At 43.4% G+C, this 18,651-nt stretch overlaps 2 protein-coding genes across 4 annotated transcripts in view; one reads left to right on the top strand and one right to left on the bottom strand.

Moving 5' to 3' along the window:
• LOC135378300 (protein virilizer homolog) overlaps positions 1-2,062 on the top strand; it is a 70,768-nt gene extending 68,706 nt beyond the window's left edge. For all 3 annotated transcript variants that reach the window (XM_064611294.1, XM_064611293.1, XM_064611292.1), the window contains one exon: positions 1,844-2,062. In XM_064611294.1, coding sequence (XP_064467364.1) covers positions 1,844-1,934 — 91 coding nt within the window. In that variant the 3' untranslated portion in view covers positions 1,935-2,062. The remainder of the gene's footprint in view (positions 1-1,843) is intronic.
• A 3,816-nt stretch (positions 2,063-5,878) lies between these two features.
• On the bottom strand, positions 5,879-17,761 carry LOC135378299 (derlin-1-like). Its single transcript, XM_064611291.1, has 7 exons — positions 17,318-17,761; positions 17,016-17,115; positions 16,893-16,957; positions 14,073-14,099; positions 13,607-13,702; positions 11,398-11,561; positions 5,879-6,863 (listed from the first exon to the last, which is right to left on the bottom strand). Exons 1-7 carry the CDS (start codon positions 17,468-17,470, stop codon positions 6,713-6,715), a joined length of 756 nt encoding a protein of 251 aa, XP_064467361.1. The 5' UTR covers positions 17,471-17,761; the 3' UTR covers positions 5,879-6,712.
• Positions 17,762-18,651: the final 890 nt, after the last annotated feature.

The following is an 18,651-nucleotide window of genomic DNA, read 5'->3' as shown; positions in this document are numbered from 1 at the left end:
TGGGGCATATTTTGCGGGACCTCAATTTTGCGGTATGATCCTGCACCACGGAGCTGTTAGGGGGTGTCACTTACTTACAGGGACATTAATTTTGCAGAAAAATATCATTAGTGAAATTTGCAAAAATTAGGTCTCTACGTTAATTGCTGCTTATATGTACATGAAGCCTGAAGTTTTAGGGTTTAACCCGATTCTTCCCCGAATTTGCACCCCAAATTGAAGGTTGCCTCTTAAGGGTGAAACCCGATTTTTACCCGGCAAACTGCCCACACTGAGATATCTGGAGGGATGTGCACTAACTTGTTTGGCAGCAAATGCAGTTGCATCACTGTTTGTACCTAACCAGTACGGTTAGTTTGAGTAACTGAGCCCGATTTCTCCCCGAAGGACTCCCCGCATACTGGAAGTTTTTTCACTCGAATTCGCATAAATTTAGTGCACATGTTTATTTACCCGATTTTGATCCCCCGAATTTAGAAAAAAACATTTCCTGAAAACTTCAGGCTCTACTTATACATGGGGCCTCGTATTTTGGGGCTTTATGTTATTTTGAAAATAGTGAGGAAAGAATCGGGTTTTGTTTCAGGAGCCATAAAATTGTGTAAAAGCGGGCAATATCGGGTGGTAAAGAGGACTTTCATGTGGAAAATAAAAGAAAGCGCCTCATTACAAGATGTGGAACACCCATGCCAGATGTGCAGTGCTGAGAGTTCTCCAGTGCCTGTATTAGTGGCTGAATTGGCACTTTGCAGAGTTCGTTTTCGTTCATAACAATAATGCAGATTGGGCGGTTTAAAAAGTGTTTTACCGGATTTAATCCTAAAACACAAGGCCCTACTTATGCATACAGTGTTCGATTCGATAATTTTGTAGATGGTATTCTTATTTGGTTTGTATTAGAAAATTTCAATATTCACACATCTCTAATAATGATTACTTTAGAACAGGACATGCTGAAGGATATACTCATTGCAACTGAGTTGTACAGCACTAAGCTCGGCTTTCACACAGTGCAGCTAAGTTACGCCGCTCAGTTGCGTGCACCTAAACTTACTTATGCAGCTGCTTTCATACAACTCCTTGGTGACTATTGAGCTTGAAATTTTACGGACTCACGACCCATAACATCCATACAGAACAAAGTATACAAGAGAATATGTGTTGTGATTTTCAGTCCCTGTTAAACATCCATGAGAACCATTCACTTCTATGACATCTTGCTTTGTACTTGTGCCTTTGTCTGTTGTGTTGTGTATTTGTTTGAATCAGAGCAATATGCTACGAAACAGTTACAGTGCTCATAAAATCTAATGTATCAATCGGTGACTTCCGCATTTCCTGTCTGTGCCAACGAGATAGAGATACATAGAGCGCGCAACCGTCCGACGTTTCCCCTTGAACTTCGAAGCTTCAAGAAGACCTCTCGCACTCCTTCATTCAAGGCAAAAGCGAATGAAGAGCAAACCGAAGGACCAATGCTATGCGAGTGCGCGACGCACATTGGATTGAAGCGGCCGTCGAACATGTACACTCGAGCTAGTGCAACTTTTCCTGCACGAAAACAACCAGCTGAATTCGCTATAAAGCCGGTTGCTTAAATTGTTGGCGGCATTACGGAACCTATAAATGCCACGGAATTTCGAAGCGTACGTCCGCAAAGATGCTCACCGCATGCGTCCCTAATGTCCGCCATTTGCGAACAAGGCAAGTTGAGGTGAACGTGGCGCCATCCAGGGTGGCTTCAAATATGGCTGCCGGTTTATCTCTCTATTTCTCTCTCTATCTCGTTGGTCTGTGCATGATACTTTGCAGATGTACAATGACGATTCCTGATTACTTTCAGGTTCATTCCGACCACTAACGGCAGTTCATTGAGGGGACGCAGGGATGGTGGAGGAATGGTGGGGCGTCATTTGCGAACCTTCACTAGGTGAATATCACACAAGTGTAAAAAATGCTGTTTGCGTGAGAAATGGACTCACCAACCGAAACTGAACTTCGCAGCTGTGCTTATACGCCTTGTCACAGTGACAAGCCACATGTGCGACAATAAATATGATAAGACACAAAGCGTTCTATCATCTGTGGTACCTGAAGATAAGAGTAAGTACAAATGCTCCTTTTTGTTCTGTTCTGTAATGCTGATGACAAAAGGTACTGTGAGTTTTGAAGACTTCCACCACGCTTCGTGTCCTAGTGAACCCATTGTACCATCAGCATCACTGCTTGGTTGAAAAAAGAGAGAAGCTCTGGCCACACGGTCACTTGCCGGCATTCAGGATTTGTTCCGTGGAGCTTGTTCATGGGTATTGTCGGTGCTGTCATCTTTTTCCTGCACTTGTGCATGAAGCAGTCTCATTCCAGATGAGGTATACTTGAATTTCGGTGACAGGCTTTCATTATTTATAGATTTAAATATTTATTATTTTTTAATTTTCATAAATCATAGGTGGTGGAATTTTCATGAAATTCATTATCAACATGATGCTACTGTCTCCCTCGCAGTACACCTCATGTTGTGCTACTAATACTTGCACTTTTACGTTTTCTTCAGAACATATAAAAATGGAATGTGACTAAGTTGAATTTGCCATAAATCAATTTTTAGATTTTAAAAATGCATGCTTCATAACAAATGTCTGTTTTTGTTACTTTGGTATCATTTGTACGCCTTCCAGCTGACTGATCCAATTTTCGATAGCATCTAAGATTTGCCTATTGAATGCCATGTTCAACAAAAAATACTAGAGAGGTGGAACTTTAATTTAAGGCATGAAGATTAACGTTTTGACCATTAAGGCTGATTGCAACAGTTTTTGAATTGTGAGCTGGTTGTGGTCTTTGCAGATAAAGCCTTACGACTCCTGCTCGTTGAAGACAATTTTTTTACAGTGATATTACAGTGATAGCTGTATGAGGGAACTTATGTCAAGGTCATGGCATGGCTTCTGGCATTTTATTCGGCGCGCCTTTGGTTGGCACAGCAGCAAATCGGAGAGCAGATAAAAAAAGAGAAAGGCGGCAGTCGGTATGCTAGACGCTATGGGGCGGCCTCATAGAGAGCGTACACCATCCGCAGAAGGGAGTTCAGGGCTCAGCGCGCCACTGCGGCACATGAATGGTGTAGCACATCGGGGGACAGGCAGCCCAACGGGCATTGGCTGCACGAAGACAGACCCAACAGTGAGGGAATGAAAAGCGGTTGCAATGAGACGAAGCCGAGAAGATCCGAAAGTTCGAAGATCCGAGAAGTGCGAAGCCGAGGCCAAGAGACGAAGGCGGGAGAATGAACAAGTACGCGAGCATGAAGCCATGGCCATGAGATGTAAACGGTCCCAGACAAAGGGCACAACAACACAGGCACAACTTTCAGCAACGTGTTTTCCGCAGGCAAAAGGAATCTTGTATACAACCTGGGTGTTGCAGGGAATAAAATTGTTTTTGTGTTTGACGTCACAAACGGGATGTTCCTTACCTCTGTTGGCCAGGGAAATCGATCTTCAGCTTAAAACTGCCCTGCAAACTCACCTGCACTTAGAAGCCAATTTCTTTAATCCCTTTCAATTTTGTTCCCTGTTGCAACACCCAGGTTGTATACAAGATTCCTTCGGCCTGCGGAAAAGACTACACCGTTCAGACTGGCGGGTGCATAAACACCAGATTACGTGAGCATGCGAATGAGTTCAAAACTGACACAGGCACCTTATCGGAACACTGCAACATTTGCGGGTGTGTTGCCGGTTTTAGTGATCCGATCACAATGGGAAAGTACAGGAACGAGTCTGAAAGGTTGACACCTGAAGCATTCTTTATCAGTGAGCAGAAGGACAGATGTGTCAGCCTACCATCAGTAGCTTTGGGTGACAGTGAGTCACCTTTTTTGAGGGAGTGTTTAAAACCGCAGCTTCCTTCATTAAACTGTTGAAAGTATCGCCTGTGTTGTTGTGGCCTTCGTCTTCGATGAAGGCAGCATTTCCTTGAGTTTGAGGAACAAAGAAAAATACTGAAAAACAGACACTACACAAACGTTTTTCTGTATTTTTCTTCGTTCCTCAAACTCAAGGAAATGTTGGCTTCATCGAATGCCCACCAGCTCGCGTTCTCATCTGTTTCTTCGTCTTCGTTCCCCTGGCGCTTTAAGGAATGGATTTGTACAGTGCTGGACAAAAGTTTACGGAACACGCTCCGGCGCATGCCTTCCTCGGAGTGACACGCTAGCACCGAATGGTACCGTACGAACTTGCAAACTGGTGACTGGGTTACCTAGCCACATGTCTATAAGTCCGTACGGTGCCATTTGCTGCTAGCGTGTCACTCTACAGAAGGAATGCGCCGGAGCGTGTTCCGTGAACTTTTGTCCAGCACTGTACCAACAGGCCGACTTAACGTATTACCGTGTGTATTTGAAACGAATGCGCGTCCATCGGAGTTCATTGTACGATGCAGAGTTTGCGAAGAAGTTTCTGAATAACGAGTTTGGGCATGTTTGTAACGTTTGCTATGGGATGTGGTTTGGGGACGACGTTGCCAATGCCACCTAGATAACGGACGGTCTGAGCACTCTTTAAATTGAGTTCACGCACGTGGCCCTACTGTGGCTGTTGGGGTTAGATAGATAGATGTGACGTCACCGAAAAAGCTAAGAACAGAAAAGCTCACACATTGAAAATGTTTGGTCACATTATCGCAAAAGTGCCGAGGCCTTGTTATCTAGGTGGCATTGACGTGGCACCCGCCCGCGCGCAACACCACAGACTGTTGCGTGTGGACGATACATCTATCGCTTCGCACATGGATGCCAAAAGAAGTGAATTTTTCTGTGCTTTCTTACACAAGGTGTATTAAGAAAAGAAAAATCAGTATTCAGTATTCCTTGGGACTCTCTTCTGTTTCTGATGCTGAAACAGTGGTTGGTCTAGCTATGCACGTGTTGGGCCATGGCCCCTTTAGAGAAGAACATTCCGAAGCCAGTCGTCCTGTGTCTTTCACATGGCTGATATCGCGTTGCTGGGTTTGGATTTGACAACGTCCCGTGTTGTATTGTTTCTGTACAGTGCTCCGGCTACTGCTTATCTACCAACGAGGTAGTGATACTGACCCATTGACATGCAATTGTGGTACAGAACAGACAAGTAACAGATCCAGTACGATGTCACAGCGTTCAAGTGATTCTGCTATTATGATAACGATAGGAAGTAGTACTGGTGGCAAAAGTGTAATATTAAAGGAATGGAACCAGCCAACACTTCATTGTGTATTATCTGGCCCAGCTGCAAATTATTGAATATTAATTCCATTCCTGCTTCCATTCAGTTGTGTTCAAGAGGTGACTACGTGTTTGAGGCCTGTAGTAAGAAAAAAAAAAAGACCTCTGGCAACGCGAATAATCAGAACATGTTAATTTTAGATGTTTCTGTGCTTACGACGTTTTGCACTTCAACCCTACACGTGATAAAATGCTCGCCTCGTAAGGGGGCAGAGTTGAGTAAAATGGCAGCACTTCTACCCCTTCTTTTCATCTTTTTTTTTTTCCTTAGAGCGTGGTGCAACTTTGGAAACTTTTCCTTTTCCAGTTTGCACACGAAGACCCCTACGAATCAATTAATTACTTACTTTTGTCTAAAGATTCAGTTTATTCAGCAGCTCAAAAGTGTTAAGTGTGGGAAAATATCCCAACTTCAAACAATACTTTGAGCTCCCTTCTCAGACCGGGCCAGTTGCATTTCCTCTTGAAAGCCAACAAACATTTTGTGTGGCAATGGAGCAAGTGATGGATGCATCCAGGTCAGTAAATACTACCCCCCCCCCCCCCCCAACAACACTTAAGAACCTGTGACTTAGTCACTAACTACGCCAGTTTGTTAATATGATAAAGTACTGCCAAGAGGCATCAGTGTTTATTTCTGTGTTACAGGAGTTCTGTTACAACAAAAACAATGCCACAGTATTCTGAGTAGCCAATGTTCACATGTTGGACCAACAGCAATACTCACAACAGTATGCTGTCCCATTTATTTGAACACCCATTTCTTTGGTGGGATACAATGCACAATATCTTTCACTGTGTCAGCTACTCCATCAAAAAGAAGCAAGTACCACCGCTTCAAGTATGCATAGAAGAGAGAGAAAAAAAAAAAGACATTTGAAGCTGAGTGTGCAAGTATAATTCCATTGCTTAACAAACACAAATCAAGAACTCACATGTGACAGTAGTAAACAAAGTTTAAGCGGAATTACATACCTCCTATTTTAAGCATTCCAAAGTCAGATGCACACATGCAGGACACAAATGGTTTGACACAGTTGAATATGGGGTTGGTGATTGCTCTTAAAATATAATTTCACAAAGCACGTAAACTCAAGCAGCAGGGGTCGTCATTACATTGAAGTAGGACCGAAATGAAGTAATGTCAGCATTTAATTTAGCTCAAACACTGTGCAGTGATATAAAATGAAAACTGCTCAATCAACCATACCTGCAAGAGTCTAAAACAGATGAAAAAAAGAACGCTACCGTCAGTTTACAACCTCAGGCAGCTGTGCCGGTTCAACACACTTGATTCTGCTGTGTACAAAGCCCCAGAAACGCGCACAGATTAGTAAAATCCCTCTCAGGGTGGCTGACGATGACTGCACACTTTGTGAAAACACAATTATCCGCGCTTCTTGCACTATACCCCAACCTGCTTTTCTGTGCTGTGCCATGCTCTTTTCACTGACCCAAAACCCGTCCTGCTCCCCAATTGTGCCAGTTTCCTCCTGGGGCGTTGTCAGCTCCTGGTGCTGCTGCGTTGGCCCGACGTGGTGTCGGGGCCTGCCCGAATCCACTCACTCCACCAGATCGGTTGGGGAAATAGGTGTACCTGTAGGCAGCAGGTGTGGAGACATGTTATGCTATGCTATGCTTGCTTGCTTGCTTGCTTGATATACGTATCACGTGTTAATTCTCCATCACACAGTCTGAAAACATGGTCGGTAGGTGCATAGTAAATACAGTCAGTGTTCAACTACAGTCGCCGACCAATTTTTCGGACATACTCGAATATTCGGACTCGTTCGCGGAACGGCTGCGGGTCCCATAGAGTTGATGTATAAGAAAGTCCAAAAAAAAAAAGCGAATTTCTCTCTTGGGGTGACGCAAAATATTGGTATCATCCGAAATTTGTGTCAAAAGAAATCCACCAACTGAAATATTGAGGCAAAAATAAAGGCAATGATTGTTCATTTTCCATTCCTCTGAATAGAAGAGGTCTGTCGTAACGCTTTTGCGTCTTTGTTTTTTCGCCAACGGCTTGATTCAAAAGGCCCAGCACGTGCTGTCCGTCCGCGAGTCGCGCTGTAAAGCGACCTTCACCTATAGCACGCATGCATTAGGTGAAGCCGACTTGCGGACTTGATGACGGCGGTGCCTCTGTCAGTGTACAGTGACGAAGTTTCGCTTCAGGAGATCCTACCCCCCCGAATCCGGGGAAGACATTTAGCCTGAAAAAGTCTGACCCTATGTGTCATGTGATGTTTTCTTATTGTGATGGTAATGCGTGACCACTGGGTAGTTTCATTTTAAATCGAACAACGGGTGAAAGTCGTATTTTTTAATTCGCCCAGAAAAAATATATGTTACAGGACAGCTCAAACGACGCAAATCGCGCCACGCTCGTGCGTGGAGTAGTTTCCGCGTGGGAGAGGAGGAAAGTCTGAGGCTGCTTGAGCGTGCTTTCTTCTGGACCGACTTTGACGGGATCTAGCACCGCTGATTTTATGCCTAGGAACTAGAGGTTTTTTGTGATTATAGGCTGTACCATAGACACTGTCGACAGCCACCCACAGAACTCTGAGGGCCGCAGATTTTCTGTTAAAAAATTACAAACTTGGCGTAAACGTTCAAAAAGGCCAAACTTTGTTACCAATTTGCTTCATGATAGAACTTCTGAGGACATCGAGCTTAGTGCCATTCGATAGGACGTTGAAAGAACTTTCGTGCTGTATAGAGTTCATTTTTCTCAGCCCAGTGGTTTCGGTGTTATTAGCTTGAGAATCGCACATGGTAGGCGAAAACTGCCAATGTTGCATCTCAATTTTCTCAAAAATGCCATCTTCGATTTCCTTGATTATTTTTGAAAAGGTGGCGTCATGTCCCTACTTTAGACGCCAAGTAAGACAATCTTTTATTTTTACCTGAGAGACGCGCAGCGATTTTTTTTGTCAGGCAGGGTCCACGAGGCTGCGGCCTTGCGCGCCCCATCCACGAGCACGCAACCTTCAACCTCTTCTTTGCTACAGGTCTCCCGCTGACGGAGAAATCAATGACCACACTGCGTGAGCTTATTGTAGTTAACGATGAAAGATGAAAGTCACTGAAAAGGTTAGTCAGCTGTAGGACTCGAACCCACAGTGTCCCCAGAGCATCACTTTACGTTTACCCAATGGTCTCCCAGTTCCGTCAGGCTCGTTCAAACCGTGGGAGAGTACATGAGTTGCCTGTGCCCTTGACGAGAAGCCCCAGTCCGACGAACATGCCGACAAAGCAGTGAGAAGAAACGAAGCGCTTCGTAAAGATCTTTATCCACTGGTAACATCGTCGCTTTTGTTTCACGTTGCCGCCAATCCCCCAGGCAGTGTGAAAGTCACATCCTTTACATTGGTAAAAGAACGTTGTGGAAGTTTCGAAAAACGTAAAATGTGCCCATTGCGACACCCCTGCAGGTGATGGATGCCACCACTGGATTAGCATCATCTGATAGCTTTACACATGACCTTTCACATAATATAAACTGACTGGGTTCAAGCGCATGGATGCCAAAAGGACTACTGAAGACCACGCCGAGGGTTTAAGGTACCTACGGCTACCGGAAACGATGGATTTTAGTTGTGGGTTGTTCTGTCGGAAATTTTGATTCCCACGGTGGCACTGGCACAGCTCGTGGAGGGCGAACGTGTTATACTTGAGAGTAGCAACATACTGTCACCACAGCGGTCTTATGGGCTTTGTAGTACTCGTCGTGGTTCTGAAATAACGCTACAGGGCATAAAACTAATTAAAGATAGCATGCACAGCTTCGGGACTATCACTTATTGCGCCCAAGCTAAGAGACGGCTGCAACCACGTGACCACAAATTTGTAGTCTCAGGTGTTGTAACTTTCTGTCCCCTGTGGCCATAGTTCTGCCTACCTAATATTAACTCGCACGACAGCCTCATAGCGTGCGTATGTGCATTGCCGCAAGCACATGTACGGGAGAATAGTGAATATGCGCACGTGTGTACGCACACGTCGTGCGTGCGACTCCTATGAAAGTGCGTAATAGCAAGTTCAAGGCGGCCACGCAAGTATTGCCCTGCGTCTCCAAAGGAAAAAATAGACATACGTACCATAAGTGCAAAATAAGTACACAATGCAACATCTGGGCAATAAATTACAAAGCAAAGACTACGAAGCAAAACGTGCTCGTAAACATACGAGGAGCGCCTTTGTGTGGAAAAATCGCTCCACGGAAAGGTAGCCCTGTGTCTCAATCAAAAACAGAAAAGGTACCTTACCAGCAGCGCAAACTACAGGCATAATTCTGCCCCTGTGGAATAAATCGTGAAAAATATTGTGGCATCTTAGAAATAATTAAGATCGAACATGCAAAATTTTCGTGTACCACTCGTGGTTTTGCGATACTAGGTGGATAAAAAATGTGCTTGAACCCAGTCACTTTATATCCTGTGAAAGGTCATGTAAAGCTATCGGATGATGCTAATCCAATGGTGGCAGCCATCATCTGCAGGGGTCTCGCAATGTGCACATTTTACGTTATTCGAAACTTCCACAACGCTCTTTTACCAATGACAAGGATGGGACTTTCACACTGCCTGGGGGCTGGCTGCAACCTGAAACAAAAGCTACAATTTAACCAGTGGATAAAGATCTTTACGAAGCTCTTCGTTTCTTCTCACTGCTTTGTCGGTATGTTCGTGGGAGTGGGGCTTCTCGTCAAGGGCGCACAGGCAACTCATGTACTCTCCCACGGTTTGAATGAGCCTGACGAAACTGGGAGATAATTGGGTAAACGTAAAGTGATGCTCTGGGGACACTACAAGAAGCTCACGCAGTGTGGTCATTGATTTCTCTGTCAGCGGGAGACCTGTAGCAAAGAAGAGGTTGAGGGTCGCGTGCTCGTGGATGGGGCGCGCAAGGCTGCAGTCTCGTGGACCCTGCCTGACAAAAAAAAATAAAAAATCGCTGCGCGTCTATCAGGTAAAAATAAAAGATTGTCTCACTTGTAAAGTAGAGACATGACCCCACCTTTTCAAAAATCAAGGAATAATCAAGGAAATCGCAGATGGCATTTTTGAGAAAATTGAGATGCAACATTGGCAATTTTCGCCTACCATGTGCAATACTCAAGCTAATAACACAGAAACCACTGGGCTGAAAAAAATGAACTCTATACAGCACGAACGTTCTTTCAACGTCTTATCGAATGGCACTGACATTTGACATTTTTTTACAGAAAATCTGTGGCCCTGAGAGTTCTGTGGGTGGCTGTCGACAGTGTCTATGGTGCAGCCCATAATCACAAAAAACCTCCAGTTCCTAGGCAAAACATCAGCGGTGCTAGACCCCGTCAAAGTCGGTCCAAAAGAAAGCGCGCTCAAGCAGCCTCAAACTTTCCTCCTCTCCCACGCGGAAACTACTCCACGCACGAGCGTCGCACGTGGCGCGATTTGTGTCGTTTGAGCTGCCCTTTAACATTATTTTTTCTGGGCTAATTAAAAAATACGACTTTCACACGTTGTTCGGTTTAATATAAAATTACCCCACTTAAAATGGGTGGTCTCTATCTTAACATTAAAATTATTGTGTTACTTTTCAAGCAGCTGAGCTTAGATTAGGTTCATTTGCTTGCGCGCACCCAAAAACATGCAAGTAACACCAAGCATCCTAAGTGTGCTAAACTTTATTATGTAGCACGAAGGGTGTCTGTTTTTTCTTGGTAACAGTTTTTTTTTATATTCGCAGAAAATTATATAGGTAATGTAAACTACTGAACTGACACTAGTTTCAAGCCATGTATGCAAAACTTCATCAAAATTATTCACAATTCTGTGAGCAAAACCCGGGTTATTTTCAAGTGCTTGTATCACGGACTGCACAAGTCTTAAAAACATCTCAACACTCACCATTATTCAACAAATTATATACTGGTCAAACTACAAGCAGGCACATCCACAAATAAAAGTTACACTGCAGTAAAACATGACAAATATTCTCCAAATGTATGCACGTGGCTACAACACAGTAGGTTGTACCAGTAAACAACATCATTAAACACTAGTGCATGAAACATCTTTCATGTACTAGCTGCTGGTCTAGCATCACAGCACACTGCAGATAGTGAGTCAGTTACTCACAGGATGCGTGGGACTTGGAGCAAGTTTCGGCCTCCAAACTCTTGTGGGTACTTGAACATGAGGAAGAAGTACAGATGACCAACCAGGATGCCAATCAGCTCGTACAGGCCTCCGCCGCTTATGATCATGTTGAACGCAAACAGCACCCAGGGCAGATAGATAGCCTGTATAAAGTTCTTCATGTTATTGCCTTGAACAAGCTGGGCTCTTGCTTGATAGCAATTGAAAATAGCTGGGGGGGGGGGGGCACTACATCAAAATTGAATTCAGCCACTAGGGGACATGGAAAACTGTTTCATGTGAAAAGTATGGAACGTTCCAAAATATCTTTGGAAAAGTGGCTGGTACATGCAAACAGTTCTCACATGAGCAGCTCCACATGATATTAATATTTGCACAACACGCATTCTAACAGACACAATGTGTATGGGGCCGGTTGGATGCGTTGTCGCTGTCTCGTTCCTTTGTTTTGTCGCCTGGCCAAGGGACACATTCTAACATACTGTATAAGTGGTTAAATTCGCAAATTTGCGAGGAGCCAGGATCAGGCAATTATTCGCGGAACCTTAAATTCGTGGTACCGCAGTGCGTCGCCCCCGCACGAGGCGTCTTTGGGACTTTCCACCTTGAACTAACAAAAGGACAACAACCCTGGACAATAACCCATTTCATCCCTTTTAAGCCCCTCTGACTCAGAGTGCTACAATGAGGGGTCATTGCCGAATTTCCGTGTCTCCCGTCATTCTTGTATCCGCATGGACACATCGTGACAGCTTCGTATTTTTCAACTCATTACCGCCATGTTCTTGCTCCGGCGTTTGAAGCCAACGTCGCCACGTCCTCCTCCTTTCAACCAGCCACCACGTGCATGGACTGCCTGACAGTACCGTCCTCCATATGGTAGGCGAAACTTTTTCTGCTGCCAATGAACATGTCTCTCGCGAAGTCGCTGATCGGCACAACCAGAAGCGTAAACATGGCAACTACAACAACTACAGTCCTGAAATCAGGTGCAGAACTGAAAGTGCAGTATAAGGACGTAATAAACTGTGTACATAAGATGTATCAGCGTCCAGGACCTTATTTCTTTCTCGTATTTTTCTGTCATTGCTTCGAATATTTCGCGGGTCTTTAAATTTGCGAAAAAAAGGGCGTTCGTGAATTTCGCGAAAAATAGGTCCTCGCGAAAATTACTACTTATACAATACTTCGAGCGTGCCCAAGTGCAGTTCATCGATAAGAAAAATATGTCAAATTTAGAATGAATTCTTGGATGTAGAGGGAGACTCCACTGGAATGTCGACATCTGTATTAATACTTGCTTAAGCAGTTTACTGCCTTCCCTACTACTGATTTTTCATTTTCACTCAATTTCTTTTAATTACTTCATGACTATCCCTGCCTTTTGCGTTAACACACACATATTCGTGTAGTATACTTGAAAGCAACTGAATGTATCCAAAATTTTCCAATATGTTCATTGTGTTTCAAGCTATAAAAAAGCTTCAGGCATAAAATGACTTGCCACTGTGTGCAAAGTTGCTCCACCACCTTAGTTGTATTGGAGTAAATATTGTAAAATTGAGGGTCTTCCTTTTATGCAATTCATTGGATCCTTCACGACGTCCATCTAACGCATAGAACCAAACTTTATTTCTGAGCGTCCTACGTTATTATTGAAAAGTAAGCAAGATTGATGTCGCCACCTTGCGATGGGTGCCAAGCCCTCAGTGCTCAATTTTCAAAATCCAGTGAATGATTAGATGAAAAGCTGTATTTTTTTTTAGCTCATCGGATGCTCACATATTCTTTTGTGTGTGAGAAGCACCACAACGACATCTTCAAGTTTAAATTTTTGAGTAGCGTCCAAAGAACAGGTTCATGAAAAGGCCGTTCGTTGCTCACGACAGCGCTTCAGCCCAAGCTCTTCCGATTCCCAGTCTGACGTGCTAAGGATGCAGAAATGAAGCCTCCCTGACTGCCAGTCAGAGGGTTGGTGGTTTGGGTCCTGCCACTGGCATTCGCTAGCCTTCCGACATTGAATGCAAATTTTCAACATCCCAGTGCATGAGCCGAGTGTAATATTGGAGGAATATTACCTTTTAACCATTTTTGTCTGTCCCATCCCATCAAAACCTCTTTACAACAACCTGACAGATGTGAACAATGTAATCTGGCTTCACTGTAACTGTCGTGCAACAGTACTTACTTTGAACTGGGTTCCAAACCAGAAAGATACCACGACATCTTTGTTAAACTGGCACCAGACATAAAGCACGCTTAGAACCAGAGGGTCCATCAAAAGCTAAAAAAAGCAAACAAAATGATTATTTAGTAAGTGTGCTGCAGTGCACACCCAAATGTGGACATACTACTTGAATGAAATGCTATGCCTGAGAACATTGTCACTGCATATTACATGCGACAACCCATTCAGAATGCCACTGTAATATCCATCGAACAGTAAAAACGTTAGATATGCCTTAAATAGTCTTTCAGGTTTTCTTGCATTGGCTATGTCCAAAATACGAAGGTAGATAGTAGTATGTCATGCCAGTGTTCAGTGCTCAGTATTAGTGGCAACACAAGCTTCTGCCACCAGAGTGTCGAAACAAAGAAGCCCATTTTAAGATCTCGTGCCAAGGGTATGGCTAGGCAGAGTGTCTGTTACTTACCATCAGATCAGACAAAAGTGCCACTATCTGTGGGAATGAGTTAAGATAATATGTGGTAGTCCATAAGTTAGATTTGAAAATTATTTATCTGCAGGTCTCAACTCAGTGGTTTGTATACTGCATATAGCATAGACCATTCATGTAGTCAAATACCTGGACATTAGCACAGTTGTATGAAATTCAACAGATCACCATATCACATATAACATTACCACAAAACAGTGCAGTTCTCGCGAGCAAGCCTGACGCCTTGAAACCTCTAAGCCTGCTTCACCCATTTTTTATCACTGTTCACGGCTGGGACATCCTGCCAAATTACCTCTGGGGATTACAGGCCTAAGTGGTGCCAAATTCTCCACACTACCTCCTCAGAATATGCCCAGACCCTTTCTACTCTGCTTCAGGTTTGGTGTTTTATTATCCTAAGTACTGACAGTCATAACAGTCTTTAACAATTTTACAAGGGAACAAAATGCTACTGCTCGGAATGTTACATAAATCACCCTCTGTGAAATTTGCTACATTAACAGTAAATTAGCTAAAACTGTCTTAATTGGCGGCTTTCTAACAATATTGGATGTGTTAGTTGATGTAAGCTGTTGACAAAAATCTCAGCATATGAGACCATTGTTGTGTGTGGGTGGTGTTCAGACGATGTGGTTCACATTATAGTGCTAGATGAACCAGGGACTGAAACCGGAACATAACCGAAAACCGCTTGGAACCCAAATTTTTTTCAAGAACTGTAAGGTAACGTAACCACAATTCGCCATCGGCAATTAACAAAAAAAACGTAACCTGAACAGAAAAATGTGATTTCAGTTACTGGTTCATACGAATAGGTTCAAGCGTGAATGCATACAACTTTGAATGCTATATTTGTATAGATTTACAACTCTGATTAGTGATGTAGTATGTACTTCTGTTAAAGTAGATCTATTCGACATGTGTTTTTCATTCAGAGGTTGTGGAGACCGTAGACAACATACCATCTTATGCGCTTGGACCCATAATCGGATGACATACGCATCATATGACATGTATTGCGTACGTCCCTTATGAGTTATGAACTGTATTATTGTGATCATTTCAGATACCAAGCATTGCACATTGTTTCCATGTCTTTTTGCTTAACCGCTGAACACACACAGTTTTTCTTGCCTTGTAGCTTGTTACAGCACGAGCAAAATGAATGTGCACGAGATAATAGAGACAGCAACAAATTATTTTATGAGGAATGTTGCAAATGGCAAAAGGTGTCCAAGAAAGAGTTCACTCTATCTCCGACGTGGCAGATGGCACTGCACCACCCTTTCGGACTGCAACGTGTTCATATTTACCCATTTGCACTGTGTAGCTCATTTTGCGACATCCACGCAGCCTAAAAATACATCCTAGAGAAAACCGAAAAGAAAAAAGAAAAGAAAGAAGAAAAGGTTCAGCTGTTTGGTTACCGGTAACCGCAAATATTGAAACGGCGAATCCCATAATTGTAACTGCTTTCAGACTTTTGACACTGCACCATAACTGAACAGATATTCGTTTCGGTTTCAGTCCCTGAAATGAACCCACAAATGTAACGCCAATCCAAGCATTGCGATGTGTTGCATATACTTGCACATCACAATGATTGGCATGAGTGAGCATGGGCATGTCTTCTTGAGAAGGAGCAGGGCACCAAAATCCAATCAACGAGGTATAAATATTGAATATAAGAGAGGAGGAGGATGGATGGAAATGTATAGTTATGGTTGCATCAGTGTGCACAATGCCTCTGTTCTCAGTATCCTCCCATATTTTCCCACCTCAATCAATGGGAAAATATGTGAACTGCACAGACTGATAAGTACACAGTTGTGTACTTGTGTTGTTTCATGCTTCATTTCAAAGAAATAATGTCACAAAGAGAAGATGTATGTTGCACAAACTGGATTGAAGCAGTGTGCAAACAATGCCCAGCAAGCACCCTATACACTTCTTGTGATGGAGAGCTTTCGTGGCAATCTACTTGCAACTGTTCAAAGAAAAGCTTCCTGACTGCAGCAGTGTGGTATATCAGCCTTGCGGCTGTTTTACATTTCCGTGAATGAGTCCTCCAAAGAAAACATTCGACCAATGCACAAAAGAGGGATGACAAGGGGTTGCACATAGCTTTTCAGAAAATTATCATGAAAGGCTTTACACAAAGGTAGAATTTCTTTTCAGCTCTTAATAGCACAAAATATTAAGTCCTTTACTTCAAGGGACGACCTGTTCATCCTTGAAAGAGTGATACAGATGATCCACAAAAAGAAATAGCAGCTGTTCTACGTGTTGGGTCAGCATTTTTTTGCCACCATTGATCAATTAACGAGCCCTCTCTATGATGCTACAGTTTTGGGTGAAGAAAACCTACCATAATGATGCACGTATATACAGCACTCTGCAGGCAAAAAACCTTGTAATACGCTTTCATGGCTTCATCACAACACATGTAGCATACCCAAAGATAGTAACCCCTACAAATGCACCGCACTAGTAAGTATAATTTCCTCACTTTGGCTATAAGCAAAATCTGTCTGAAGTAGCAATGGAACATTAAATGACTGCATCGTAACCCGGAAAAAAATTTGCCTCAGGAATGTGATACCATGCATTATATGCTTAACGATTTGGAAGGGGTTACCAAATTGTTTTCCCACTTCGTCACCAAATGCCTCACAGCAGGAAAAGCCTCAATGTTAGGAAATAGGACCTTGAGCCTTGGAATAGAGATACGATTTCCTGCGAGTTTTATAAATGCGTACTTTCCCGCATGAACTCGACAGAGAAGAAGGATACAACTATGCAAATCCAGTTGAACAGCAGCATAAAAAAGTAATCAGCTGGACGACCGTCGAATAGACCTGAAATAGCAACGGAGATTACTGTGATGCCAGGGCCAATAAAGCGGGCTCCTCTTACCTGTTTCTAACCGCATAGAATACGTATAGAGAAAGTACAGATTTACAAGGTAGTGGAAACCCATTGGGTAGAAGAAAACCGCTGTTACAGGCCTCCATATCTGCAAGAAGACCAGTGAAAGACGCACGTTACTTCGTGAGTTTATTACTTGCGACTTCCACGTATAAATATGGATATTATTTCGTCACAACAGTGCTACTGAAATCGTTATCGTGCTAGCCAGTTCGGCATACATGCGCACATTCAGAAGCGTCTGTCACTGACTATGGGTAAGTCCACCGCAACCATCGAGATAGTCTTACCTGGAACTTTTTTACGAACAAGTCGTAAGTGAGAACGAGGAACTGTGGGTTTAACAATCGAAATCGTCCCAATATAGGAAATAAAATTGAGAGTCCGAACCAATACCGGGTGAACACTGGTAAACCACGAAACCAGTCTGTGATTTCACTCATGGTCGCTGTTCAAGCAGTCAGTTTGGTATACGATGCCGATGGAGAGAAGTACAATGAACAGAAGTAGTTGTTTTGTAGCTTTAGACGTGATGAGATGGACCTATACGTGTGCTCCAACAAGAGGTCGAGCGAGCCCCCACACAACAACGAAACTGACGATGGCGATGACGTAACGTATCGCGCTACTCTGCACAACGTGCATTTCTTGCATCATCGCTGGGCTACACGTTTCACTCATACGTGATAAATAGCACGTCTTGTGTTAGCACCGTAAACACCATGCTATTGACGTTACTGTGCTACAGTACAACATGAAAAGTGCATTACAATTTGCGAAAAAAAGAACAAAACAAGGAAACGAGGGTTATAATTATAGCACAAAGCGCGAACAAGTTTTGTCAGTACTATATAAATGTAAAGTGAGGTGCATTAATAAAGTTGCTGTTACAGCCCCATGACTTTTAACCTTTTAAGAAAGTGCTGGCACCTCATGGGCATCATCGTCATCATGGTTATCAACATCATCATCATTGTGTTGGTTTTCGCCGCCTGCAGACTGCAGAAGAATCAGGAAGGCGCTAAAACCTGACGGGTATCATTTGGGTGCACATACGTGCTCCTACGCGTTAGGTGCGGATGTAGTTCCCTGGTTGGCGCAAGTTTACAATTCTCACTCGACTGGTCCATGGCGTCGGTGCGTCGGTGTTCCGGCGTGTTGTGTGGTGTGGTCTTTATTTCTCGGATCTTGTCGCGTGCAGGTAGGCAATCTTTTGACTTTTCGTGTTCAAGTTAAGCGGAAGTTCGGGAAGCGATTGAACAGAAATTATACCCGTCAAGTTTTAAGCGTCGACGGAATTTACAAAGTAAAATGTCGAGTGGTGGTTACGATAACTTGAGAAATGATACCGTCAGGTTATAAGAAGATCGGGACGTGATTGAACAGAAATGATACCCGTCAGGTTTTAAGCGTCGACGGAATGTACAAGGGAAAATGTCGAGCGGTGGTTACGATAACTTGAGAAATGATACCGTCAGGTTATAAGAAGATCGGGACGTGATTGAACAGAAATGATACCCGTCAGGTTTTAAGCGTAGACAGAATTTACAAGGGAAAATATCGAGCGGTGGTTACGATAACTTGAGAAATGATACCGTCAGGTTATAAGAAGATCGGGACGTGA

Source organism: Ornithodoros turicata, chromosome 1 (genome assembly GCF_037126465.1).
Source record: "Ornithodoros turicata isolate Travis chromosome 1, ASM3712646v1, whole genome shotgun sequence".
Lineage (NCBI taxonomy): Eukaryota > Metazoa > Arthropoda > Arachnida > Ixodida > Argasidae > Ornithodoros > Ornithodoros turicata.
The sequence above is the reverse complement of the archived record's forward strand: the minus strand, read 5'-3'. Positions and strand labels throughout refer to the sequence as shown.